Source organism: Herpailurus yagouaroundi, unplaced genomic scaffold (assembly GCF_014898765.1).
Source record: "Herpailurus yagouaroundi ecotype Mexico unplaced genomic scaffold, PumYag 246, whole genome shotgun sequence".
Lineage (NCBI taxonomy): Eukaryota > Metazoa > Chordata > Mammalia > Carnivora > Felidae > Herpailurus > Herpailurus yagouaroundi.
Genome location: NW_024412463.1, coordinates 120,832 through 146,680, shown reverse-complemented (window position 1 = coordinate 146,680; position 25,849 = coordinate 120,832). Strand labels below are relative to the sequence as shown.

At 53.5% G+C, this 25,849-nt stretch overlaps 1 protein-coding gene across 2 annotated transcripts in view; it reads left to right on the top strand.

Annotated features, from left to right (window-relative positions):
• Positions 1 to 25,849, top strand: part of PREX1 (phosphatidylinositol-3,4,5-trisphosphate dependent Rac exchange factor 1) — a 186,391-nt gene that overhangs the window by 109,540 nt on the left and 51,002 nt on the right. For both annotated transcript variants that reach the window (XM_040459806.1, XM_040459807.1), the window contains exons 7-14: positions 3,147 to 3,280; positions 10,131 to 10,249; positions 11,278 to 11,427; positions 13,487 to 13,634; positions 21,034 to 21,134; positions 22,408 to 22,511; positions 22,711 to 22,760; positions 24,557 to 24,632. In XM_040459806.1, the coding sequence (XP_040315740.1) occupies positions 3,147 to 3,280; positions 10,131 to 10,249; positions 11,278 to 11,427; positions 13,487 to 13,634; positions 21,034 to 21,134; positions 22,408 to 22,511; positions 22,711 to 22,760; positions 24,557 to 24,632 (882 nt within the window). The remainder of the gene's footprint in view (positions 1 to 3,146; positions 3,281 to 10,130; positions 10,250 to 11,277; positions 11,428 to 13,486; positions 13,635 to 21,033; positions 21,135 to 22,407; positions 22,512 to 22,710; positions 22,761 to 24,556; positions 24,633 to 25,849) is intronic.

Below are 25,849 nucleotides of genomic sequence, written 5' to 3'. Positions count from 1 at the left end.
CTTCTTCTTCTTCTTCTTCTTCTTCTTCTTCTTCTTCTTCTTCTTCTCCTTCTCCTTCTCCTTCTCCTTCTCCTCCTCCTCCTCCTCCTCCTCCTCCTCCTCCTCCTCCTCCTTCGAAAAAGCATCCTGCAACTTTAGCTGCAGCTCACACCCGGTGTGGGCTGACCCTCCCGCAGGGGACACTCTGGATGCACGCCCCCACGGACTTTTGTGTAAAGCTCACGGTAATAAAAAGAAATGCATGTTCTTAACAAGAAAGAAACTGGGCACGCTCAGCTTCCTGGCTCTGGAAACGTGTCACCCACGAGGGGACAGAAGGAAACAGGAGTGAGGAAACATGGAATTATTATTAAAGCAAAGCAAAGAAAAAGACCATAACCAGAGGTTCTCTTGTGTTCTCACCCTTCCTGGGATGCCTTGTGCTCCAGGGGCTGTGGTCTCTCCCCTTAGGAGACTCCTGTTCTAGACCAACAGTTGCATAGAAAGCCCTTCAGGTTATCAGGTTACCTTCTAAGAGGCAGACACCTGCCCTGGGTAGTAGAGGCTGGTGGGTGGGAGAGTCAGGCCAGCGTGTCTGGTTCAGATCCCAGCTCGCTCGCCAACCAGCCGTGTGTCCCTTTCCTCCTCTGTAACTCGAGAGTTTCTTGAGGATTAACTGGGTTTGTATAAAACACTCAGATGGTTTTATACATGGTCGTGGGCTCATGGTGAGCTTTGCCCGTCTCTACGTGTCAGTGCTTCTGTCGGTGGGGTCTGTACTGTGTAGACCCCGAGCCCTGACTGGTGGACACCTTGGTGTGTAGGCTCCTTCCTGTGTATCTGATTTTCAGCACCACCTCTGACCCAGATTAAGGGGAGCGTCAGGGCCAGCTGACCTGGGGAGACCGAGGGCCAGCTGGGCTTCTCGGCAAAGCTAGGGTGGAAGGGGGCATCCCCCTCTAGTGTCCCTGGCATTTCAGGTGGATTTGCTAGGTGGTCTTTGGTCAAGGCTGGAGGGGGGAGGGGCAGCTTCCCAGGCTGTGTTCAGTGACTCCCCGTGGTCCCTGGATGTTGACAGAGAGGTCAGGTCTAGGCCCGCGTGACGTCGGGCTTCTGGGCCCTGCAGTCGGGCCAGTTCCCAGAGTCACCCACAAGCAGATAAAATCCCCCTGTGGAGTCTGGAAGGGCTGGTGGGTGGGCCTGAGTGGGGTGAGGGGAGGTGGGGAGGCGTGTGGTCTCCGGGAACTGCTGAACTGCTGTGTGCCCCCAAGCAGGCTATTGATGGAGCCTCATCACCCCGGAGTCACGCTCACCCTGTTTGCGAGGATACTGGGGGTCCAGAAGGTTCTTCGTCACGGGGGCCCTGAGCCTGGTGGGGCAGGCTCACGACCTCGCCGGGTGGCTGTGTGTGGAGTCCGATATCTGCCTGCAGTGTAGGCATTTGTGCTGTGACTTCTGTGAACGGGTGCTCGCTCCTGCCCTAGGCTGCCCAGCTCTTGACCACAGGAAGGTGGTTTTCCAGAACCCCAAGGGGGCCCCACAGGGGTCTCTGGCACTTCAGGCTGGTGAGTTTGCTGTGCCCGGCCGGGCTGCGGGCACGGAGCAGGTGAGACTGCGGCGGGCGGTGAGCAGAAAGCCTGATGTCTGAGTTTCTAGAACCAGTTCCCCTTACTGGGTCTTGGAAATAACTGAGTAAGCGCATCTCACCGGGGTACGAACTCCTTGGTTCTGGGTGTTGAGTGTTTGGGGGAACCGTTCTCCCCTTTCTTTCTCCAGTTCATCTCTGGGCGGAGACGGCATCACGTCTCAGTCTCCCGTCACTGTAGTCTGCAGGTCTTGTCAGACGAACCTCCCTGGACCCCACTCTTGTGTGGTAGCCCTCAGGCCTCTGTGTCATTGCTGTTGCCAGCCTATCAATGGGGCCTGGTCCTTACCTTAACGTACTGGTTCTAGTACATGGCTGGCTGCTGAAAGGAGAGATAATGGCATGAGTGAGGGAGAAGATTCTTCCTCTGTAGCAGGGCAGGCTGGGGGCGGGGCGGCTCTGCTCCGTGTGGACCCGGGTTCCTTCCAGCTTCTTTCTCTGCCATCTGCTACAGCATACTCCCACTGCCATGGCTGTCTGCCAGCCCGTGGCAAGAGCGAAGGGAAGAAGAGGAGAGGAAGCTCTCTCCTTTCAAGGGAATAGTGTAAAAGTGGGGCACACTGGCCATGATTTAGTCACATGACCGCAGCTGGAACAAGGGATGCTGGGAAATGGAGTCTGTGGTCGAAATGGAATCTGTTAGTCAGTGTCGGCTAAACTCCATTCCTGTGCTTGCTCAACGAGGAGCATGGACAGCTGGCGTCCTGTGCCCTCCCAGGTGTGTTTCCAGCTTCCTCTCGTTCAGCACTTTGAGCGCTCCGTGCCACGGTCCTTGGGCCTCCCCGAGCTCCCGACAAACCTGCGTTGTCCCCCCAGTTCCTTTCCTGACGCCACCGCCTGGAACCTCACAGAGAGGTTCAGTGAACTTCACGCACACTTAGCGTCTTAGCCTCCCCGTCACTTAGCATAGATGGCCGGCTAGAGGTTGGGAACGGTCTCCATCTGTCGTCATGTCTGCAGCTGATGTTCGAGCTGTGTTTATCACCTGCTCTACAGGCATTTCTTGAGCACCTGCCGTGTGCCCGAGAGTGTTACGGGTGCTTGGGAACCAGTGGCAAATGCTTGGTAATATTGGTAATGCTTTCTGTCCTTACAGAAGTGGCAGCATTCTGGGGGGGGGGGGGGGGATACAATAACAAGTCAAGACCTAATGAGGAAGGGATAGGCAAAAATGAAACAACAAACAAACAACCCGCCCCCCCCACCCAAACCCCAAACAAGAACTGAACCGAAATAAAACCAGATGCCAACTGGGGCTGGATGGGTCATTTCCCCTCCCTGAGCCCAGGACTCTCTTCTGTGAAATGGGCATCTTGATGATGCTCTTCCTGGTATTGTTCTAGCGTGTTCGACAGATAGAAGCCATCGATCGGACCAGATTTTCTGTCCGCTGACAGATTTGCCTGCAATGGTGCACTTAGAGTTCGGGGTGTGACGGACTTGGTAGGCTCTGTCCCTGGGAAGGAAGGGTGTTCTCCTGGATTGGCCAGCTCATTCCCTGTGCCCCTTGTCACCCTCCCAGGGCTCTAACCTCACGGACATCTGTACCCAGCTCCTCCTACAAGGCACCTTGTTAAAAATCTCTGCGGGCAACATCCAGGAGAGGGCCTTCTTCCTCTTTGACAACCTCCTCGTCTATTGCAAGAGGAAATCCAGGTGAGCTGCTGGGGAGGTTGGGGGCGGGGCTGCCCAGGTGGGCCTGGAGGCAGGGATTGGGTGGGACCCTGACACTTTCTCAAGGGACACCTTAGGCTTGTCACTTTCCTCTCCTGGCATCCCTTTTCTCAGCTGAGGGGCTTGTTCTCGATGAGCACTGTCTAATAGAAATATAAGGTGAGCCACATGTGTTAATTAAAATTTTCTAGTAGCCACGTTAAAAAAAGCAAAAAGGAACGGGCAAAATGAATTTAAATAATGTATTTTGTTTTTCCCAACGTATCTCTAAATATTATCATTTTCATGTATATAACCAACATGTAATCAGTTTTTGGAAATTATAGAGGTATTTTGCATCCTTTTTTTTTTTTTTTTTTTTTTTTGTACATTAAGGTTCAAAATCTATTGCATATCTTAAACTTACAGCATGTCTCGATTTGTCCTAGCCTTGTTTCAAGTGCTCAGTTGCCCCATGTGGCTTGTGGCTGCCATATTGGACAGATGGCTGCCATATTGGTCTAGATGGTGGTAGAAATTTGGAGATTCTTTGTGACGCTAACACCCTGTGATTCTGAGACCCAGAGGTGGGAGATTCAAGGGCAGAAGGCTCTTGTACTGTTAAGCTTTTTGAGGGAAAGGATAGTACCTTTGCCATCCTTGTATCTTTCACTGGAGTGAATGGATGGGTGGGTGAGTGGTATGGACACATACAGATGAATGTATGATCGCAAATGTGAATGATGGCATGTGTGAGCCGATGGGAGGAGGGATAGGTGCACAGGTGGGGGGTTTGGAGGATGAGTGGATGGTGGTTGAAGGAAGGTGGGAAGGATTGTGGATGGACGTGTGAATTGATTTGTGGATGGATACGTGAGTAGATGAAGGAGCAATGAAGGAGGTGAGTGGTTGGAGGTGTAAGGGGAAGGCTGGATGGAGAGAGATGGACAGAAAGCTGGGTAGTTGGAGACGTGGATATGAAGACATGTTGAGTTGACAGAGGTGTGTTCAGATGAATGGTGAGTTGGGGCCTTCGTGTACGAGTTAAGCGGGTGGGTAGATGGAGGGATGGTCATCAAATGGGAGATGGTCAGGTAGGTGGATGGATGGATGGTTGGTTGGATGGTTGGTTGAGTTGCTGGGGTGGTTGGATTTTGAGATGGAGGGTTGGGTAATTGGATGACCGAGTGGGTGGATGGTTGGAGAGAGGAAGAGTTGGGAGATAGAGGGGTGTGGGGCACGAGTGGCTGGCTGGCTGGCTGGCTGGCTGGCTGGCTGGCTGGGTAGACTGGTGGACTGAGAGGCTGTCTTTCAGGTTTTTTGAAGACTGTCTCAACCCAGCCCTTTTGAATCCTCCTACCTGTTACTTTGTTTTAGGGATGAAACAGTGACTTTCCAGAGGCTTCTTTACTCCTTTAGTAGAAGCTCAGGCTGAGGGGAGGTCCAGACCCTGGGCCCTACTGTCAGCCTTGCCTCTCCCTTTCTTTGTGGTTCTAGGCACGTCACTTACTGTCCCTGAGCCTCATTTTCCTTGTCTGTTTCTGCTGGCCTCCTAAGATTGTGGTGAGGAGCCTTTCCATAGGATGAATGATGGCGTTCCATGCGTGTGTGTGGGCTTCTCTTTCTCCTCCAGCCTGACCTCTCTGAGCCTCAGTTTTCTCTTCTGTAGAATGGGGATGATAAACCCCCTTCTTACAGTAGTGTTTGGTTTAGAGCCACGCTCCTTACATTTGAATTCCTGTTCACATTTCTGTAGCTCTGTGACTCTGCCTCTGTCTGCCTCAGTTCCCTCATGTGTAAAATAGGGTGACTTATCGTATGTATCTCCAAGAGCCACTGTGAAGAGCAGGTGTGTTTAGTAAGCGCGCAAAATGGGGGTTACTGTTCACTTACCACCATGTGTGTTGGGTTCCTGTCCACTCACAGGTGCGGCACCAGGCAGTGGAAGGTTCTTCGCCACAGGCCCCTTCCCCTCCCACCCTTCCTCCCCGTGCTGGGTTTGGTCCTTCTGGTTAAAGGCCTTGGTCTCCCTCTTTCACCCTCTCCCGTGTCTTTCTTATTTGATGTTTTATTCTGCCCGCTCTGCCAGGTCTGTGTCTGCCCCCCGCCCCCCATTAACGCCCCCATTTCCTTCCTCTTTGCTTCCCTCCTGTTCTCACCGGGGCCATCCCGAGAGTCCTCCGCCCTCCCTGCCAGCTGCCCCAGGCTGTCCGAAGCAGGCACTTTTCCCAGAACGCTGGGGTTTAGAAAACACAGTGTCCCTTCAGGCCCGTGTGGCCCGCTCCGGCTTTGGCTGAGTTTGCTCGGCCTTCGCCTGCCCGAGTGAGGCCCTTCCCCCGTGGGCATGGCCACACCTGTCAGAGCAATAGCAGCCGATTCTGCTGGTGCTGGATCCCCAGTGGGCCTTCAAGGGCCAGCCCTGTGGCGGGCGTGAGATGAGCTCTTTTAGGGCCGTTCCCTGCCTCAGTTCTGGAGCGAGCCAGCCTGGCTGGGGGGGAGAGGGCACATCTGTCTCCTGGGAGGAGGTGGCAGGCGGCCAGCATTCCTGCCTCTGGATGGGGAGCCAGAGGGCCGGGCTCCAAGTCGTCCCCGAGGGATCGGGCAGGGGTGGATGGAACCCTTGGCCCCACTGATGTGGTCACAGGAAGCGCCTCCTGCTGCCAGGTGTCTGCCGACTGTGTTTTCTCCGCCTGGGTCACGCGGGGCACCGCCCGTCCGGGACTCGGGTCAGGGGAGGTCTCCGACTCAGAGTGCTTCTGGCCTAATTCAAAAGTAGAGGCTCCCTGGGTGTGTCAGAAGCGCCAGGAGTGTTCGAAGAGCCCACCTCCCCATTCTTCAGCACGGGAAACCGAGACCCCGGGAGGAGGAGAGCTAAATCTCTAACATCTCAAAAGCTTATCTCGTGTCTCAGAGATGGCAGCAGCATGTAGTGCTTAAGGACACAGAGGCCCTGCCACTTAGTAGTCGTGTGGCCTCGGGCAAGTTATGTCAGCTCTTTGTGCCTCTGTTTCCCATCTGTGAAATGGGGCCAAAAGTAGCCCCCATCTGATGGGACTGTTTTTGTAGATGAAGTGAGAGAAAACATGTAACGGCTGGCTTATGTATGTAAAGGAGAAGAGATCCCAGTCCAGTCTTCATCCAGGTGTCCCTCCGGGACACGGCTCACGTTTAAACTGTGTCTAAAGCAGGCTGTTCGTTTTCATCACAACTCCTGCCCCAGACCCTTTCCTCCTGGCGTCTTCCTCATTCTGAGTGAATGGCACTACCAGTTGCCCAGGAGCCCAGGCCGGGATCTTAGTTGATCTTGGTGCTGGCCTGCCTCACCCCACACCCACGTCATCAGCAAGAGTCAGACGCTTAACCTACTGAGCCACCTGGGTGCCCCTAAATGACTGAAAATTTACATGGAGACACAAAAATAACTATGACAACTTTGAAAATGGACAGAGCCAGGGGACTTGTACTACTGACAGCCAGGCTTACTCTATAGCCGCAGTAATTAAGACAGTGTAGTAAGTATTGTGGGCGCCTGGGTGGCTCGATGGGTTAAGTTTTGACTTCGGCTCAGGTCATGATCTCACGGTTCATGAGTTTGAGCCCCGCGTCGGGCTCTGTGCTGACAGCTCAGAGCCTGGAGCCTGCTTTGGATTCTGTGTCTCCCTCTCTCTCTGCCCCTCCCTTGCTCACACTCTGTCTCTCTCTCTCTCTCTCTCAAAAATAAAAAATAATAATAAAAAAAGACAGTGTAGGATTGTGTAAAAACTTTGGTGGAACGGAATGGTGAGTCCAGGAGCAAAAACCCCGTGGACGTGCTCATTTGAACGTCAACAGAAAAAGCCAGTGCAGTTCAATAAGTGATGCTTGGTCAGTTTGATATCCAACGTTGGGGGGGGGGGGGGGAGAGGGTTGGGTCTTGACTCTTAGCTCACACAATATACAAAAAATCAACTTCATATGGATCACAGATTCAGATGTGCAGGGTAAAACCATGAAGTTTCCAGAAGAAGGAATAGACACTATCTTTGTGATGTGACAGTAAGCAAAGATTTCTTAAATAGGACAAAAAGTGTAATTCTAAAGGAAAAGTAGGTTCAACGGATTATGTTAAAATTAAGAATTGCTCATCAAAAAACACCATGAGGAGAGTAAAAAGATAAGCTATAGACTAGGGATCTTTGCCATATAAACCGACAAGGGACTCACACCCCAAATATAGTGAGAAGTCCTGTAAAGCAAATTCGACTCTCTGCCTATTTTTACAAATAAAGTTTTATTGGCACACGGCCATGCCCATTTGTTTTGGTATTCTCTGTGGATGCTTTCATGCTGCAAGGGCAGAGTCGAATAGTTGACATAGACCTTGTGGCTCACAAAACTGAAAATGTTTACTGTCTACCTGCCCCTTTTCAGAAAAAGTTTGCCAAGTCCTGCTCTAAATCATTAAGAAGAAGAGAACCCAACAGAAAAATACTCAGGGGATAGTTGTGTCACAAAAGCCCCTGGCCCACAGGACCGCATGGTCAATAAACTTGAATTTGCTCAGCCTCATTACTCATTGGGCAAGTACAAGTGAAATGGTTTAATGAGCCACTACTACATGCCCACCAGGACGGCCATAATGGAAGTTAAATACAGAGGATGTGGAGTCACTGGAATGTTCCCACTCTACTGAGGCAGGGAGAATTGGTGCAGCTGTTTTGGAAAACAGCTTGGCATCCTCTCGTGAGGCCGCTCGTGTGCCTTCCTTGTGGCTCAGCAGTTCGATCCCTATGTAGATAGCCCACAGGGATGTGCACACGCATGCTTCATAAGACACGTGCACCAAGAGTCACAGCAGCACCAACCTGGAAGCAACCCAGATACCTGTCACCATCACCCTTTGTGATTCCATGTATGGCAACTTCTAAACAGGCCAAGCGAAACCGCAGGGTCATAGGTCAGAATGCTGGTTACCCTTGCAGGGGGAAGTGTCCGGGAGAGGGCGCCTCGGAGGGCTCTGGGGGCGTTTAAAATGATAATAGACGTGTGCTCACTCTGTAAAAGTGAAAGGAGCCACACAGTTCTTTGGGCATTTTTTCCTGTATGGAGTTTATAATTAAATTTTTTTCAACATTTATTTATTTTTAAGAGAGAGACAGAGCACACGCGGGGGAGGGGCAGAGAGCAAGGGAGACACAGAATCGGAAGCAGGCTCCAGGCTCCGAGCTGTCAGCACAGAGCCCGACACAGGGCTCAAACTCGCGAACCACGAGATCATGACCTGAGCCGAAGTCAGACGCTTAACCAACTGAGTTGCCCAGGCGCCCCTGGACTTTATAATTTAATAAAAAGTTTATAGAGACACGTATGTATGCACGCACGTATAGGTATGTATAGATACAGAGAGGATGCCCACAAAGCAATGTGCTCTCCGTGCCCTCCTGACCCCACCTGCAGTCCCTTCTCTGCAGGTTGCCAGGCGGGAGTGTCCTTTATAACTTAGATCATGTTATTCCTCTGCTCAGGCTCTCCACGGCCGGCCCCCGTCTCACACTGACGGGAGGAGCCGATCTTCATGCCTGCCCACAGGACCGCGCAGGACCTGGCCCGCGTGGCCGCTCAGATCCCTTTCCCCTCACTCGCCCACGCCCACTCAGCTTCAGCCACCAGCCAGCTCGCTGCTTCTTGCAACATGCCTGGAATCTCTTCTCCAGATACCCTCCTAGGATCCTCCCTCACCTTCCCTAGGCCTTTGCTCCAAAGCCTCTTCAGTGAGGCCTCCCCTGATCACCTCTCCCTCCTCTGTCCCAGCTGAAATCCTGCCCCCCCCACCCTCCCTCCTCCTCCTTCTTTTTACAAACCTCAAGTGTTTTATTTGAATTAAAAACATACACATTGCATTCATTAAACATTCTTTTCATATAGAGCCAAGGTCTCTTCTTTGAGCAGAAGTTCACTCTGAACATGAAAACAACTTACCTTTATCAGATCTTTCCAAAGCAGTCAACGTAATTTTCGGAGAGACACGTCTCTTTCCACATGCATATGTCCTCACTTAATGCAATCCATACAGTAACAGGTGCACGTTGGGCAAATAGATTTGGGAGCATCACTCACCTGGTGGAGCAGAGGGGCCTGTGTGTACCACAGACTGGCCCTCCAGCCCTGAGAGTTCATTCTCCACTTTATTGGTTAAAATAAACGTTTGGCACTCCTGACATAACACGTGTTCAACTTCCCTGCTTGGCATCTGTCTCTGTGCCCCCGGCCTCCTTGTATGGGAGGATGAGACTTTGTTTTATCCACTCCTGCAGCCCCAGCACCTGGAGGAGTGCCTGGCACCCAGCAGGTGTTCTCTGAGTGCTTGTTGAATGCATGGGTGAGTGTCTCCCCTTGGCCCCAACTTGGCATTGTCTCCATAGGAAGCACTACTCAGATGTTTGTTGAGTGACTGAGTGAGTGGCACATTTTGCTGAGTGAGGGAATGAATGGTGGGTGATTGGGTTGACTGCCTACTCCAGGCACCCTTCCTCTCTCATCTGATTTCAGGAAGTTTCCCTTTGCTAGACTCTCTGAGAGCCCCTGCCCACTTTCTGGCCAAGAGGAATGGGTTTCTGCCGCTTCTGGTTAGTTTCTCATCAATGTCTCCTATTAGCGGAAAAGTAGCCAGCTCTGTGAGGCCGACAGGGCTAGCCTGTTTTCCAGCTGGGGAAACTGTGGCTGGGGGTGGAGAAGTAAGTGACTTGTTCAAGTCACCCAGCCACCAGCTGAAAACCCATGCTCCTGGGCTCAGTGCAGTGCCTCCCATCTCTGGACGCCCTTCTGTATCTCTGCTCTGAGACGTGGGCGTTATTGACTTCCTGTCGTCTTTCAGGGTCACCGGGGGCAAGAAATCCACCAAGAGGACCAAGTCCATCAATGGCTCGCTCTACATCTTCCGGGGTCGAATCAACACTGAAGTCATGGAGGTGGAGAATGTGGAAGACGGGACAGGTAGAGACCCCAAGGCCCGCCTGAGCCCCAGACCCACCTGCTCTGTGGCACAATCTCTGTTTCAGTTTTTTCCTTTTATTTGAAAGGTAACCTACCTAAGAACAGTGCCTAAAACACAAGCACATCAAGTGAACACTTGGGTCGTCACTGTTCAAGCTAAAAAGCAAAACACTGCCTAATGAAAATTTGTTTCAAAACTTGACTTGAATGCTTATGTCATTATATGCACATTGAATGGCTTCAAAGATATACATGTAGTTATATACAGTTTTATATATCTGTTTAAAGGGTCGTAAAATTATATATTCTTTTGCTCTCGCTTTGTGTTTCTGCAGGTAGCTGTCTGTACGTTGTTGGTTTCCACTGCTGTGTAACATTCTCTTGCATGGGTAGTCCGTAGCTCATTCGTTCCTTTGGTGATAGATATTTGGGCCATTTCTGCCGTTTGCTATTACGAACATTGATGCTGTGAGCAGTCTTGTGTAAACCTCTTTTTGTGTGTGTGTCTTTGAACTTGGCTAGGGCAGGAGTTCTTAATTGGTTTTGAGACACTGACTCCTTTGTGGTGTCACAAAACCTGTGGACCCCTCCTCAGATTTAGGGCGTGGCCGGCTTCAACTCCCCCGGAAAACGGGCACCTGCCTGTTTTCAAAGAGGTTGGCCACTTCCCATGCCAGCCAATCAAGGGCACCGTCGGGCTTGCACTAGGTTTTAAGTAGCCCAAGTGCCCCAGTGAGATGGGCAGGGAGGCTGGGACACATTGCCAGGCTTTGGGGCTCTCGCATTTGTACACAGACTGTAATTGAGGGGCAGGAGGAGTCGTTGTTGGCAGACGAGAGGCAGTGAGCATTTGAAGCGTTGTGAGTTCACCTCTTAGATCCTGATCCTGTCGATGCCCCTGCCACCCAGTCTTTCCGGAGCGGAGATGCGCCGGTCCCGTGACCTAACTTGCAAGCGTGTGGTGGGGAGTGTTCCGAGTTGTATGACTGAGTGTGCGCTGACCCACCTTTGCCTTCTGCTCCTGCCAGCGGATTACCACAGCAATGGCTACACTGTCACCAACGGCTGGAAGATCCACAACACGGCCAAGAACAAGTGGTTTGTCTGCATGGCCAAGACGGCGGAGGAGAAGCAGAAGTGGCTGGATGCCATTATCCGCGAGAGGGAGCAGCGTGAGAGTGAGTGGGCCCTCTCATGTCCCCCCGAAGAGTGGTAGTTTTGGGGGACTTTCCTGGGATCCTGGGGTGTGTGTATGGCTTCCCTTAGGCTGGTCGCTTCTGTGGGGTGAGGACTGTGTTCTGGGAGCAGGTCACTGAGGGGCCAGGGAGCTCTAGGACTGTGTTATAACTCAGTGGTATCTTGGATCACCTGAGGTCGTTTGTTAGAGCCCATTCAACAGATGGTGAAACTGAGGCCCAGTGGAAGGGACCAACATCTTGTCGATACGGTTGGTTGTTCTGGGATTGTTGGCACCCTTCACCCTTGAGGGCTGGTAGCCCCAAGATGTTCCCTACATGCCTCTGTCCCTGCCCTGCCCCATGGTTCTGTTATCTTCAACTGGGGTTCTTTGTGCTGGAGACTCAGAGTCCACATCTGGGATGGGGGTCCTTGGGGGCTGCTCATTAATTGTGGTCACAGATTTCTCTGGGCCCAGGCTCCCTGGAGGAAGCTTGCGTAAACTTAATACAGGGCTGGGTGTGGTAATTGGGTGGGGTTGGGACCAGGCACTGGATGGTTGTGCAGAGGTCACTGGGCCGGGAAAGGGGAGCTGTGCTGTGTTACTCAGTGATCTCTTCTGATAAGAGGGGATAAAAGCGGGTTGTAATGCCACTAAATGAGGTTTGGATTTGACCATACTTCCTATCCCCCTCCCACCTTTGCAAAGGAGGAAACTGAGGCATAGTTTTCTCCATATCTGTCACCTTCCCCTTGGATGTGTCACAGACATCTCACGCTTGCCAAGTCCTAATTTCCACCCCGCCTTCTGCCCCAAACCCGTAGCTTCCCCATCTCAGTACATGATTCCTCCATTCGCCTGGGGGCTCAGATTCAAACTCTTGGTGCCGTCCCTGATTGCCGCCCACTCCCCAAATTCAATAGATGAAGTTTCTTTCCCACGTCGCCTTAGATTTGCCAAATCCGCCTGGGTCTCTCTGTTCTGTGCTTCCACCCTCTTCTAAGTCACCATCCTCTCTCAGGAATTAGGCCCAGCATGGCTAGATCTGTTGTTTTGTTTTGTTTTTTCCTAGAGAAGCTAGATTTTAAGTTTTCAGGTGACATTTCTTGATTTTAAATATTGCGTCAAAATTTATTCAAACAGCATTAAGCCAGATAAACTGTTGAACCTGGCTTCTGGTTGAGAAAGCTTGTGAGTTCTGAAACTGATCAGAGATGGGTGTGTGCTCAGGACTGGGGGTGGGGTTGAGGGGTGTGGCCTGGCCTGTGTGGCAGATCAGTGTCTGTGGTTAGAATGGAGAGCTGTGGTCAGTGCTGGGTATTTGCGATTATGTGTAGGGTGTGGCCTCGGTGGGCCTCAGTCATTAGAATCAGGGCGTTGTCCCAACCTTGACCTCAGGGGTGGGGTATTCTGTGATCCTGAGCACAGATCTGGAGACGAACTTCCTGGGTCTAAATCCTGGTTGCACCACTATCTAGTTGGGTAACCTGGGACAGACGGGGTAATTTGTCTGGGCCTCAGTTTCTTCATTTGTAAAATGAGGATAATTTTGCCCTCTAGGTTTCTTGAGGAGTAGGTGCTTATAGCATTTTCTCTTCATATTTGTCAGGAGTGGACAGGGTCCAAGTAGAAAATGTGGGGCAGGGATCTGGTCAGGGTTCTGTATGTATTGTCTAGAGAAACGGGTAAATTTTTATTCCTGGCTGGAAGGAAGATCTCAGTAAACTTTCTGATAACCTCTGAATTTGGAAACGCATGCTCAGGTTGAAGGGTTGAATCAGCCTGACTGCTTATTACCCTGGGACTTAACCTCTCTGAGCCTCAGCTTTGCCATCTGTAAAATGGGGGAGATTCACCACCCTCCCCTACAAGGTTGTGCGGGGAGCCAGTGGCAGATGCCTAGAACAGGGACTGACATGCAGTGAGTGCTCTGTAGACGTCCTGGGCAGGGGCAGTAGTGGGGACAGCTGGGGGAGGCAGGCTTCCAGGAGCCACAGGCCTGCCCCCTCTGCTCCCCAGTGCTGGTGCTCCCCTGAGTGCTGACCATGCCCCCTCTGTAGGCCTGAAGCTGGGCATGGAGCGGGACGCCTACGTCATGATTGCGGAGAAGGGGGAGAAGCTTTACCACATGATGATGAACAAGAAGGTGAACCTGATCAAGGACCGCCGGAGAAAGCTGAGCACCGTCCCCAAGTGCTTCCTCGGCAAGTGAGTGGCCCCACCCAGGCCTCCGTGGGGTCCCTGGGCTGATTCCAGGCAGCCCTTCCCCAGAAGCCCTGCTGGGCAGAGCCGCTAAAGCCCCCCCGAATCCTTGAGTAACAGACCTCGGAGGTCCAGGAGGATAGTGGAGTCCCCCATATCAGGTCTTTCGAATGATTCCTACCACAACTCACTGCAAAACATGAATTTTATGTCGTGACCTGGAGCATACACCCATGTGATATATGACTGAAGCCTGTTTCACAAAACTTACCGCGCCCGATGCACTCTGAAATACCGGTTCTGTTTCCTTTTCTGTTCTGTGTCTTTTCTATTCCATTCTGTCCTGTCCTTGGTATGCTGTTCATTTTTTCATTTGTTCTCGTGCTAAGGAAGACCCCTGCAATCGATTTCACAAACTACCAATGGTTTGCCCGCCATGGATTGAAAAACACTGCCCTCACACTCGGGAGGAGAATCTACCATAGATCTTTCAAGGGAAGAGGCATTTAACACCAGGAGTTGATTTCAAAGTTGCCGGAGGAGCGCACGTGGGCCCTTGCATCAGTCTGCACAGGCTGGCGTCTCCGTGGACCGCAGACCAACAGGCTGAAACAGAAGCTTACTTGTCACAGTCCTGGGGGCTGGCAGTCTGAGATCAGGGTGTGGGCAGGGCCTGTGTCTCATGAGGACTCCCTTCCTGAGCTACACATGAGGGGGAAGGGGAGGCTCCTGGGAGCTTCCAGTATTTGAGAGCCTCCAGTCTCTTCCTCCATTCTTTCCCAATAATGAAACGTTTTACAACGCCTGCCCCCAATTTATACCCCAGGATCAAAGGGGTCAGGGCACAGGTGTATCTTAAACCCAGAGTTACATCTCATTCACCTGGTGGGGGCGGCTGGGGATGGAGAGGGGCAGTAGAAATACACAGTCCCTGTAAAACCGCTGTGTGCCAGCCCTGCTGTGCCCTCCACGTGGGACACCGGAGAGGGTACAGAGCACTGAGGGTGCTGAACTCACAAAGCTTGTGGCCCAGCAGCGGAGGGAAGTTAGCCTTTGAGGCAGGGACTTTATTTAGAATTTATTGACTTACAGCTCACCCAAAGGCTTTTGGGGAGGCCTTGGATAAAAGCGACTGTATTATTATATTGCCGTGGACCAGGGGAAAGGTGATTTGGACTAAGGGAGTCACACAGTAAAGACGGGGGAAGTGGTTGCATTCTGGGTCACTTTGAGGGTGACAGCGTTTGCTGGTCAGATGAGAAAGAAGAGAGTTGAGGATTGTGAGGCCTTGGAAGGCTGGAGTTGCCACTTGCTGAAAAGAGGAAGGAGGTGGACAAAGGAGCAGGTTTTGGGGGGGGTGGACGGGAGTGGGGCTCAGAGGGTCCTTTTGGACAGGTTACCTTGAGATTCCTAGACACCCGGGTGGAGATGTTGGCTTGTTAGTCGGATATAGATCTTGACTTGGGGAGAGAAGACTGGGTTGGAGAAGTAAATGCAGCCGGTGTGGGCGTTTCGATGGTTTTTCAAGCCGTGGGACTGAAATCTGCGAGGGGTCATGCAGGGAGAGACGGCTGGGGCCGTGGGGCCGCCAGCTGGCAGGGGACCCGAAGAGGGAGTGGGCAGAGAGGTGGGAGGCCCTTGGGGCAAGGGTGCCGCCCTAGAAGCCGGTGGAAAAGATGCAGAGACAGGGCGCAGTGGCAGCCAGGTTTGGACGCGTTAAGGTTGAAAGGCCCAGTAGACGTTCAAGTACCGATGCTCGTCAGGCCTTTGGAGACCAATGTGGAGCTGGGGCGGAGCACATCTGTCATGGCCTGAGGCTTGTGTTTGAAGGGGTGGCAGGCAGGAGATTTGGGGGGTGGTTGGGCTCCGGAGGGGTAGCTGGGGGATGTCCTGGACTGGAGCTGCCCTGTTGCAGCAACCCCAGGGTTGGGAGGGTGTGTGGAGAGGAGCGTGTGGGCCCCAGCCGTGCGAGAAGCAGGGAAGGGGCGTCCCGGCGCCCTTTTGTCAGCTAGTGTTTAATCCCTGGGCAGAAAGGAGGTTCTTCTCTCTGGTGGGGGGGGGGGCTGCTTCTGGCCCTCCCTGGGTCAGAGGACCTCTCCGCCTCCTGCCAAACCCCTTGGGGAGCTTAGTCCAGCCGGATGGGATAACCTGCCTGTGATTAGAGCTTCAGCGGACTGTTCTGTCTCCTCAGGAAGGATTAGGGGAGATTTCTTTTACCGCCCATTTGAAACAGGGCCAGGATTGAGGCTTGTTCTATAATCACCGGGGCCTTAAGGACCAGACTTCCTGCAGAAGACTTTTCTGATGAAACTCTTCTCCCCGCAGAGCTTTGCTCTGTGCCCAGCGCCAGGGCTCGTGACCTTCCTCCTTTCCCAGCAGGGCTCAGCTCCCAAGTCTTCTTCTGCAGGAGCGTCCTGGGTCCCCTCGGGTGGAAGGAACCTATAGCCACAGAGACATAATTATCAAACGTTTCTCTGCTCCATGCACTGGCACGTGGCTGTGCCTTTTAACCCGCATACAACACTATGAGGCAGAACACTACCATTATCCCCATTTTAAGGGTAAGAGAATTGAGGCACAGAGAGGGAAGAGGTCCTGCACAAGTTGGGGGCTGGGATTTGAACCCAGGACTCTCTCCCACCACGTTCTGCTGCACGTATCCATTTTTACCTCTGGTCAGTACATTTCATTTTTCCTTGTAGCTACTTTCTCCATATCCACCTGTACTACTTAGATGGGGAATCCATGAATACAAAAAGGGTCCGATTTATCTTTATAACCTCTGAGGGTTGGGCTTTGAGTTAGACTTGGACTTAAGCCCTGGTTCCCCCACCTTCTAGCTTTGTGACTTTGGGCAAGTGTCTTAACCTCTCTGAGCTTCAGTCGATGATTCGTTGATGAGAAATAATAAAATATGCCTCATAGCATCGTCAGAGGCTGCAGTGAGAAAATGCAATGTGGCGTCTCATAATTGTGCTGCTAAGGGTATTGGAGTGGCCTGTTTCTGCCCTGGAAGAGACAAAACTCATGATGAAAATCAAGGAAGAAACTCTGTATATTTGTGTGGAGGCATCATGGGAGGAACATGATTTGCCCTCTAGGAGCCTCAGGTCAGTTGGGCCGACTGAATCGGTTCATTCATTCATTCCTGCCATTTGTTCAGTGTTTACTGAGCCCTTACTATGTGCCAACAGTGAACAGGACAGACAGACCCCTGCCTTCGTGGAAATGACTGTCCAGTGGGGAGATCAGAAAATAGACAAGTAGACGAACACCAGTAAAGAAGGGATCTCAGCGAGTTGATGGATTTTTTTAATTTAAAAGTTTATTTGGAGAGAGTGATTGAGAGCGAGCACATGTGTGAGTCGGGGAGGGGTAGAGAGAGAGAATCCCAAGCAGGCTCCACGCTGTCCGTGCAGAGCCCAGCTCGGGGCTCGATCCCACAAACCCTGAGATCATGACCTGAGCTGAAATCAAGAGTTGGACGCTCAACCGACTGAGGCACACAGGTGCCCCTAGTTGATGGGTACTGTAAGAAATGAGTAGGCTGATGTAAGGAGGTGAGGAAATGGGGTACTGTTTCAGCCAGGGTGGTCAGGAAAAGCCTCTCAGGGGAGTAGACATTTTAACCAAGCTCTAGATGTCAAGCAAGAGCCAGTCGTGAGGCGATCTCAGGGAACAGCATTCTTGGCAGAGGGAACAGCAGGTGCAGATGCCCCAAGGCTGGAGTGAGCCTTGGGTAATTGAGGATCCGCCAGGCCAGTGTGGCTAGAGGCAGTGGGTGGCCGAGGAGCGGGAGATGAGGCCGCAGGGGTTGGTAGGGCCGTATTAGGCAGGTAAGGGGGGATGGGGGCTCAGGGTTTGTTCTAGGTGCTCTGGGAAGCCATTTTCAAAGAGCCTAAGCAGAAGAGTGGGATGAAGAATGAGCTCATCACACAGGCTCTGGATGAGGGCACTGTCAGAGCTCTAAGAGCTCCGGGGACAAGAATAATGGTGTATCTGGTAGAGGCAGTCAGGGAAGGCTTCCTGCAAGAAGAAGAATGCCTTTGGTTTCCCTCTTGTCAGAGGTTAGGTATCATTCATTCATTGATGTCTGCTGGAATAGAAGCTCTGAGGTGGAAGAGGCCTCATTGTCTCGCCTAACCTGGATGCACAGGTACAGGGTAGCTGTGGGTAACAGACATGGCTGTAGGAAGCTCCTTCAGGCAGTGGAGTCACAGGGCTGAATATAACCCCCTCCCCCACCCCGCCAGTCCCTGCCCTCATGGAGGAGGCCGGAGAGAACAAGGGGATTGCTGTACTGGGCGGTGAGTGGTGCTTGGAGCGTCAGCCAGGGGACTGTCCCAGGGAGACGGCAGAGACACAACTGTGGATCCCTGCGCCTCGCATTGGGCTTGATGCGTGGTGTTGATTCTGGGGGTCAGGAAGGAGCGGTGACGCTGGGTACACGCTAACACAGCTACTGCCCATTGCCTGGATCCCGGACTCCCCGCCAGCCTAGGCTGACCTGCTTTCTGTGTCCCCAACTCAGTGCCCCGAGTAACATCTGCCTGAAACGCTGGAACTCGCCACTCTTTGTACCCAACTTCCAGCAACTGGCAGATCGCTGGTTTCCTGACCTTACTTCTCACTCAGGGCTTTTCTCTATGCTGATCCCCTCCCTGCCTAGAACACCTTTCCTTGCACCTCACTGGAGGCAGGTGGCTCCCCACTGACCCAGCACAGTCCGTGCGTGTGTTTTACATGGGCCACATGGTGCTCTCAGGAAATTTTGGATTATAAATCAACATTTAACAGTTGGGAGATTTCACAGGAAATGCCACATTTCCAGCTTCTTTTGGAAAAGTAAGATACTCTAGTCTTCCCATGTGGCCACGGTCAGCTGCACTGAGGGACGGCTGGTTTAGCGTTGCCGCACCCTGGCCCCTTCTGTTCATTTCCAAGAGCTTGAGGTTCCTGTGCTAGAGAGGAGTTTTATGTGGTTGTGCACACTGGGTCCCAGCTTGACGTTTCATATGATGTGACAGTTGACCTGTTGAATCCAGAAGGGCCCCGAGTGACCCACTTGCCCTAGAGGCCCTGATAGACCCTGCTGAGGCCCACAGAGGAACAGTGGCTCGCCCAAATTGGCCCAGCAAGCTGTGAACCTTCCCTGATGCTCTAAAAGGGGTAAGACTCCGTGTGGGGCGGAAACGTGGGTCACGGTTGTTCTTCTCTGGGCCGCCTTCCTCCGCCCTAGCAGAAGACACTGGGCCACTTCCTGTCCCCCGTCTGGCCGCAGGGCTGCCGGTCGGTGCCAGAGGCGGCCCCCGATGGGACAGCTGGTAGGCAGCCGGGTGCCGAGTCCCCAGCTTCCGAGAGTGGGCACTCAACATCTGCTCGCCTCCCTCAGCTGCTGGCAGCTTTCTCCCTGTCGCTGATTTTTGGGGCCTTGAGAGCGGAACTGGGGGTGGAGAGCCCAGAACAGTCTCTTCCCCACCTGGGGCTCCCGCCCCACAGAAGAGGTCCATTTCTTCTGTGCTCCCCCACCTTGGCCTGCACCCGGGGCTCTCTGAATGCCTCAGCACTCACCACTGCCTACACACAGGCAGGCTTCGCTCAGCCAAACACCGGGAGGCTAAAAATAGTCCTGCCCCCTCTGGCCCTGTAATTGGAGGCGGGACAGCTGGTTTCGATAAGCAGGAGATCGCTGCGCTCTGGCCAGCTGCCACCTGCTCTCATTGAACACAGATTGCCTCAGTGGAAACGGCCCTGTGGCCGGCTCTCCCTTTTCCTGCTGACTCTGGTGGGTTGAGCTCTGCACTGAGCCTGAGCACACCCCCGAGAGCCAGGCCCTGGGGTCCGGCTGAGCCTCTGCCCCACCGGGCAGTCACATTGGATCTGCTTGATTTCCTCTGGCTTGTGAGCACTTCTCTCCCCGAGACCTTCCTGCCGATCCCAGGACGTTCCTTCTTGTTTGATGGTTCATTCCTTCGTTTGCTCAGGAAATGATTATTGGGCTCTACTGTGCTATAGACCCTCCTCTAGGTCTGGGGGTAGGGCTGTGAATAAGACCGACAAAAATCCCTGACAATGTGGGGATTACCTACTGGTGGGGGAGACGGCCGGAAGCACGTGTATGTAAATCTGTAACAGTACGAGTCCAGACAAGGATAAGTGCTAAAGACGAAGCAAAACTGAGAGCCGTGAGGCTTGTGTGAGGAACTGCTTGTGGTGAGAAGGAAGGACTTAACACGAAGAGCTGGGGGAGGGCATTTCCAGGCAGAGGGAACAGTAAGTGCAAAGGCCCCGAGGTAGGCAGGAGTCTGATCTAAGAAGCAGAAGATGGTGGGTGTGGCTGAAACATGAGTGAAAGGTATAGGAGAGGAGACCAGGAGGACGAGCGGTTCACGTGGGGCCCTGTCATCGTGCAGGCAGAGTTTGGATCTTTTTCTGAGAGCAATGGGGAAGCCCACTGGAGGGTTTGACCAGGAGAATGACATGATCTGATCGCCATGAGCTCTCTTGGCTCTCCACAGTCGTCTTTCTGGGCTCTTACTTCTTCCTCTTTGTTTCTTCATTCCTTCTGCTTATCTGTCCGTGTTGACATCCATCATCCATTCCCTCACCTGTCTGCCTGGTTCTGTCTCCACTTAGCATCTGTCCATTCCCTCATGCTCCCCACTACCTACCTGCCCACTGGTGTTTCCAGCTACCTGCTGATTGGTCTGTCAGATCATCCATTCATCTGCTCACTTTCCATCATTTACCTCCCCACTTTTGTGTCCATCCATCCATCCACCCACCCACTCATTCTCTCTCTCTCCTCCCCATCCATCTGTCCATCCATCCATCCACTCGCCCACCTACCCATTCTCCCTCCCTCCTTCCCATCCATCCATCCATCCATCCACCCACCCATTCTCTCCCTCTTTCCCATCCATCCATCCATCCATCCACCCACCCACCCATTCTCCCTCCCTCCTTCCCATCCATCCATCTTTCCTCCCTTCCTCCCTCCCTCCCTTCCTCCTTCCCTCCCTCCTTGCCTCCTTCCCACCCATCCATCCACCCATCTATCTTCCTTCCTCCCTCCTATCCGTCTATCCATCCATCCATCCACCCACCCATCCCACTTTCCTCCCTCCCTCCTGCCCATCCATTCATCCATCCTTCCCCCCACTCACCCAGTGCACCCGAGTCAGGGCCTGGGGTCTGGTCACACCCACCACTCTGCCATTGGTCCTTGGGAGAAGCACAAGGCCTCAGCACAACCCCCGGAGCTGTAGGCTCCCGGGCTTTGCTTTCCTGTGGGACGTTCTGGCTGTCATTCCTGGGAGTGGGTGGGGCCAGGCCTGTTCAGCGCTGGTTCCCGGGTTCCCAAGACTAGGGAAGTTCTCTCACCTGCTTCTTATATTCCCGGCAGTGAGTTTGTGGCCTGGCTCCTGGAAATTGGTGAAATCAGCAAGACGGAAGAAGGAGTCAACTTGGGCCAGGCCCTGTTGGAGAATGGTATAATCCACCATGGTGAGTGGGGGCTGGGGCCTGGCGGGCCCAGGGGTGGGCATAGGTCAGTGCTGTGCTTCCCCTAACTCAGCGGCTACTGCTACACTTCTGTGCAATCGCCCTGTTTCCTGGGCGCATTGTAGCCTCAGAACATAGGTGTCCTTACAGATCTGCCCACGGGGCAGGAAGCCTTGCACTTACCTAGGACACCAGCAAAGCAGAGACACTTTGAAAAATTAAGGGCGGGGGAGAATTGTCTGTTTGTCCCTTCAAAACAGGCAAGAGCCGTTTATGCTTTAGTCATTCAGCAAGTATTTATTGAGTGCCTGTCATGTGCCAGGCACTGTCCACATAGCAGCGAACAGGACAGATGAAAACTCTCGTCTTGATGGGCTGGCATTCTAGTCAGAGGGGGAAGTGTGCGTGTACAGACGGTGATCAGTGCTGGGTCGGGGGAGAGAGGTAAGGGGGTGGTGTTCCGTTCTCAATAGGGGTTTGGAAGGTCTCTCTGCGAAGGTGCCCTGGGAGAGCGCAGGGCCGGGTGGCGTCAGGGTTCTAGGCCGGGGGAGCAGCCAGTGTGAACAAGCAGTGTGTGCAGGGAGCTGCAAGGTGGCCAGGACTGCCACGGAGTGGCATGGACAGCGTTAGGAGATGTGGTTGGCGGGCATGACTGGGGGTGGTGTTTAGGGGGTGGGGCCCAGGACCCCATGAGGCTTTGGCTTTTCCTCGGAGCGAGGCGGGGAGCTGCTGAGTTCTGAGCGGAGCAGGACCCTCCTGTCCGCTGTGTGCCTGGAATGGCGGCAGGGTGCCCAGCGAGGGGCCGTGATGCTCAGACGGGAGATGACAGTGGCTTGGACCAGGGTGGAGTGAGGAGTCAGACTGTTCATGCTTTGAAGGAAGAGCCCCCAAGAGTGGGGAATGACAGAAGCATCAAGGGTGACCTGAGGCCATTGCATAGGCCTGACTGTGGTCTCGCACCCCGGCACCCTCTGTCCCAATGCCTGCTTTGGCGACCTACACCCAGGAGGTGCTGGGCCCGATGGTCCCAACACAGGCTGGATCTAGGGCATTTCGGGACCTCTCAGGAGACCCGCGGCTGCCCTGGCCCTGGGCAGCAGGGTCGGCCAGCAGGGCCCCAAACGGAGCAAGGGAACCTGGTTTTCACGGAAGAGTGAGGGCAGGGGCTCAGTGAAATTGACGTGGCACAGAGCCTTGCCGAGTGAGGGTGGCGGTGGCGTTGGGTGATGAGGGTGGGCCCTGGGTCCGACCTCACTGGCCCTTTGGGTCCCTCCAGTCTCTGACAAGCACCAGTTCAAGAACGAGCAGGTGATGTACCGCTTCCGCTATGATGACGGCACCTACAAGGCCCGGAGTGAACTAGAGGACATCATGTCCAAGGTAGGGACTCTGCCCCACCCCATGACCCCGACCCCACGGTCACTGCCGAGCAGGCGTGGGCCCCAGTGCCCTGTGCTTTCCCCCCTCCCCCACCTGCCTGCTCTGTCCTGGGAGCCATCTCTCCGAGTAGCCTGGGTTTGGAGGCCCCTGCGGGATGTGGCCTGATCCCAGACTCCACCCCCCCCCTTTTCTCTTTCAGGGTGTGAGGCTTTACTGCCGCCTTCACAGCCTCTACGCCCCCGTGATCAAGTAAGTTACTCTCTCCAAACCCCAGTGACACGTCTGCCTCTTCTCAGCTCCGTGCCCTTGGGCTGGTAACTTAACCTCTCTGAGCGTCAGTCTCCTTCTCCATCAAATGGGGCTAATAATTTCATCTACCCTATACATTCGTCCTCAGGGTTAAGTGAGTCAATCTGTGGGAGACGCTGCAGGGTGGTGGTGAAGGGTGTCAGTTCTGGAGTGAGTTTGAATCTCAGCTGCTAGTTTTCAGTTGTGTGACTTTGGGCGGAGGTCCTTAACCTTTTGGTGCCTCAACTTTCTCCTCTGTGGAATGGGGATAATAGATTCACCTCAACCTTTGCACTTGCTGTTCCCTCTGCCTGGAATGCTGTTCCCTTACCTATTTGCATATTGACTCCCTCACTTCCTTCAAAGGTGTCCAAATCGGAGGGGCCTTCCCTGCCCACCTTTCTAAAGCATCTCTGGCATGCACTGTCCTCCTGACTTCACGTTGGTTTTCTTCTTGAAACTCGTTAGTAGTTGACATATTATGTTATTTATTTTATCAGTTTGCTTTCTTCCCCACTGGATTGTAAATTCACCAAGGGCAGGGAGTTTGCTCACTGCTGTGTTCCCAGACCCTTGACCAGCGCCTAGAGTGGTGCTGTCCTGTAGCCCTTTCCACAAAGATAGCCGTGCTCTAGGTCTGCGCTGTCCAATACTGTGGCCATGAGTCCCATGTGGCTTTCAAACCCTTTAGGTGGAGGAATATAATTTTAAGTTTGATTTTTTTTTTTTTAACATTTATTTATTTTTGAGACAGGGAGAGACAGCATGAATGGGGGAGGGTCAGAGAGAGAGGGAGACACAGAATCTGAAACAGGCTCCAGGCTCTGAGCTATCAGCCCAGAGCCCGACGCGGGGCTCGAACTCACGGACCGTGAGATCGTGACCTGAGCCGAAGTCGGACGCTTAACCGACCGAGCCACCCAGGCGCCCCTTAAGTTTGATTTAATATGCATCGGTTGACAAGTGGCTGCATATTGGAGAGTGCAGGTCAGGGGCAAAGTAACACTCTGTAAATGTGCGTCAAATGAATATTGAAAGGTAATTAACCTCTTTGGCCTCTGATTTTGTCCTCTGTGAAATGGGCATAAGAGCGGCTCACACCCCTTGAGTTGCTACAGGGATTAAACTTGAATGGCGGCTGCACATAGTGAGGGCCGTATAAGTGCCAGCGATTGGTTATTTTCTTTATTGTGAGGCTTATGGTTATGGATGAAGGGACAGAGAGGGTAACCTAGCTCTTCCCCAGCTGCAGATTCCTCTGCCCCCTGTCCTGACGGCTCTTGTCTACTCTTAGAGGAGCAGAGAAGATCCAGCATTTGCTGGCCTCTTTGGGGGTCAGGCCCTGGGAACCGCTTGCCTCTGTAGACCTGGCCCTGCCTCCTTGGCCCAGCCTCGGCCAGCACAAGCCCCCCCTCCGTCCATCAGCTCCCAGAGGAGGAAGTGGCGGGGCCAGCATTTACTGTGCGTGTGGCCCGCTGGGCTCCCCAGTTCCTAAAAGTCCGAGAGAAACTCCCCAGCCAGACTCTTACCAGCCTCAGCATGGCTGGCCACATGAGCTCCGGTCTGCCGGCTTTGAAGTCAGAAATCACTGGTCTGACTGCAAGGTTAGCGCAGCCCTTGGTTCCAGGACTCGGAAGGAATTTAGATGCCACACAGGTCAGAGCATTTGCTTTGGGAAAGAACCGGGCAGCCTGATGCCCACCTCTGTGCCTGCCGCCCTCCCCCCATCTGCTCACATGCCCTTCCTCCCCCCACAGAGACCGCGATTACCACCTGAAGACGTACAAGTCAGTACTGCCGGGGAGCAAGCTGGTCGACTGGCTGCTGGCTCAGGTGAGAGGCCCCCCCGGCCTGTGCGAGCAGCCTTCTCGCTCCGCCCGGGACTGGGGGGCTGACCGGGATACGGGCCTCTCACCTGAGCCGGCAGTTTTTTTTTTTTTTTAAACAAATTTCCAATATTTTTCACTCTTGGTAAAAATCCACGTAACACTTACGATCTTAACCGTGTTTCGGTGCACGACGCGTGACGTCAAGTCCACTGACCTCGCTGCACCGTCACCCCCTCCCCCTCCTGAGCTCTTTTCATCCTGAAGAACTGAAACTCTGTCCCCCCGTAAACAGCAGCGCCCCACTCCCCGCAGCCCCCGGCAGGCACACTTCTGCTTTCTCTGGGAGGTGGCACCTCGTGCCCTGCGTGGTTGGCATCACACAGCCTTCGACCTCCCGCAGCTGACGTATCGCACTGTGCGTAACGCCCTCGGGCTCGCCACCTCGGCATCCCCTTCCTTTGCAAGGGCCGAACAGTATTCCATTCTGCTGTCCGGGACCGTCCCGGGTGAGCTGGGGCAGGCTGGTCTCCTGCTGAAGCACCAAATCGGAGCCTCCATGTGGAACCTGCCGAGCTGCTCCTTTGACACAAGTTCCCAGGGGGGCGGGGGCTGGGCAGAGGCTTGGAGAATCCACACAGCAGCGTCACTCAACTTCCCAGAGGTGTTGGCCCCACCGAGCTGCCACAGACACTTCCTTCTGCCCGCCTCCTGTCCCTTGTGGCTCCTGCAGGGACAGGGGCGCTCCCTCTGGGCCAGGCCCTGGCCGGGCTGTGTGCACTTTCCCCTTGGGTCTTCCAGCCCATGTACAGATGGGGGAACTAGGCCCCGGGGAGGCCAAGCACTTGGTTCAAGGTCGCGGCAGAGCTGGGACTGGGATGCGCCTGCCTGACCCGCTTGTCGGACCTCGGTCCCGCGAACTTTTCAGGGAGCTCGCGGGAATGTTCACTTGGGATCTGTGGAGACAGAACGCGTTGGCTCCAAAGACGAGGAGACAAGTGTGAAATCAAAACGGATAAATGTTTAAACGCGTACAGAGCGCAGCTCTCTGTCAGCCTCCCTAATTGTTAAATTTAGCATTCGGAAAAACCTCATTGCATTTGGAAATAATGTGCTGGCGGGATTTTCTCATGTCACACAATCCCTCATGATTGCCTGGAGATCGTAGCCAGTCTGTAGAGTAAATGTTTCTTGGCCCCAAATAACCTCAAAAGAGAGTTTAGG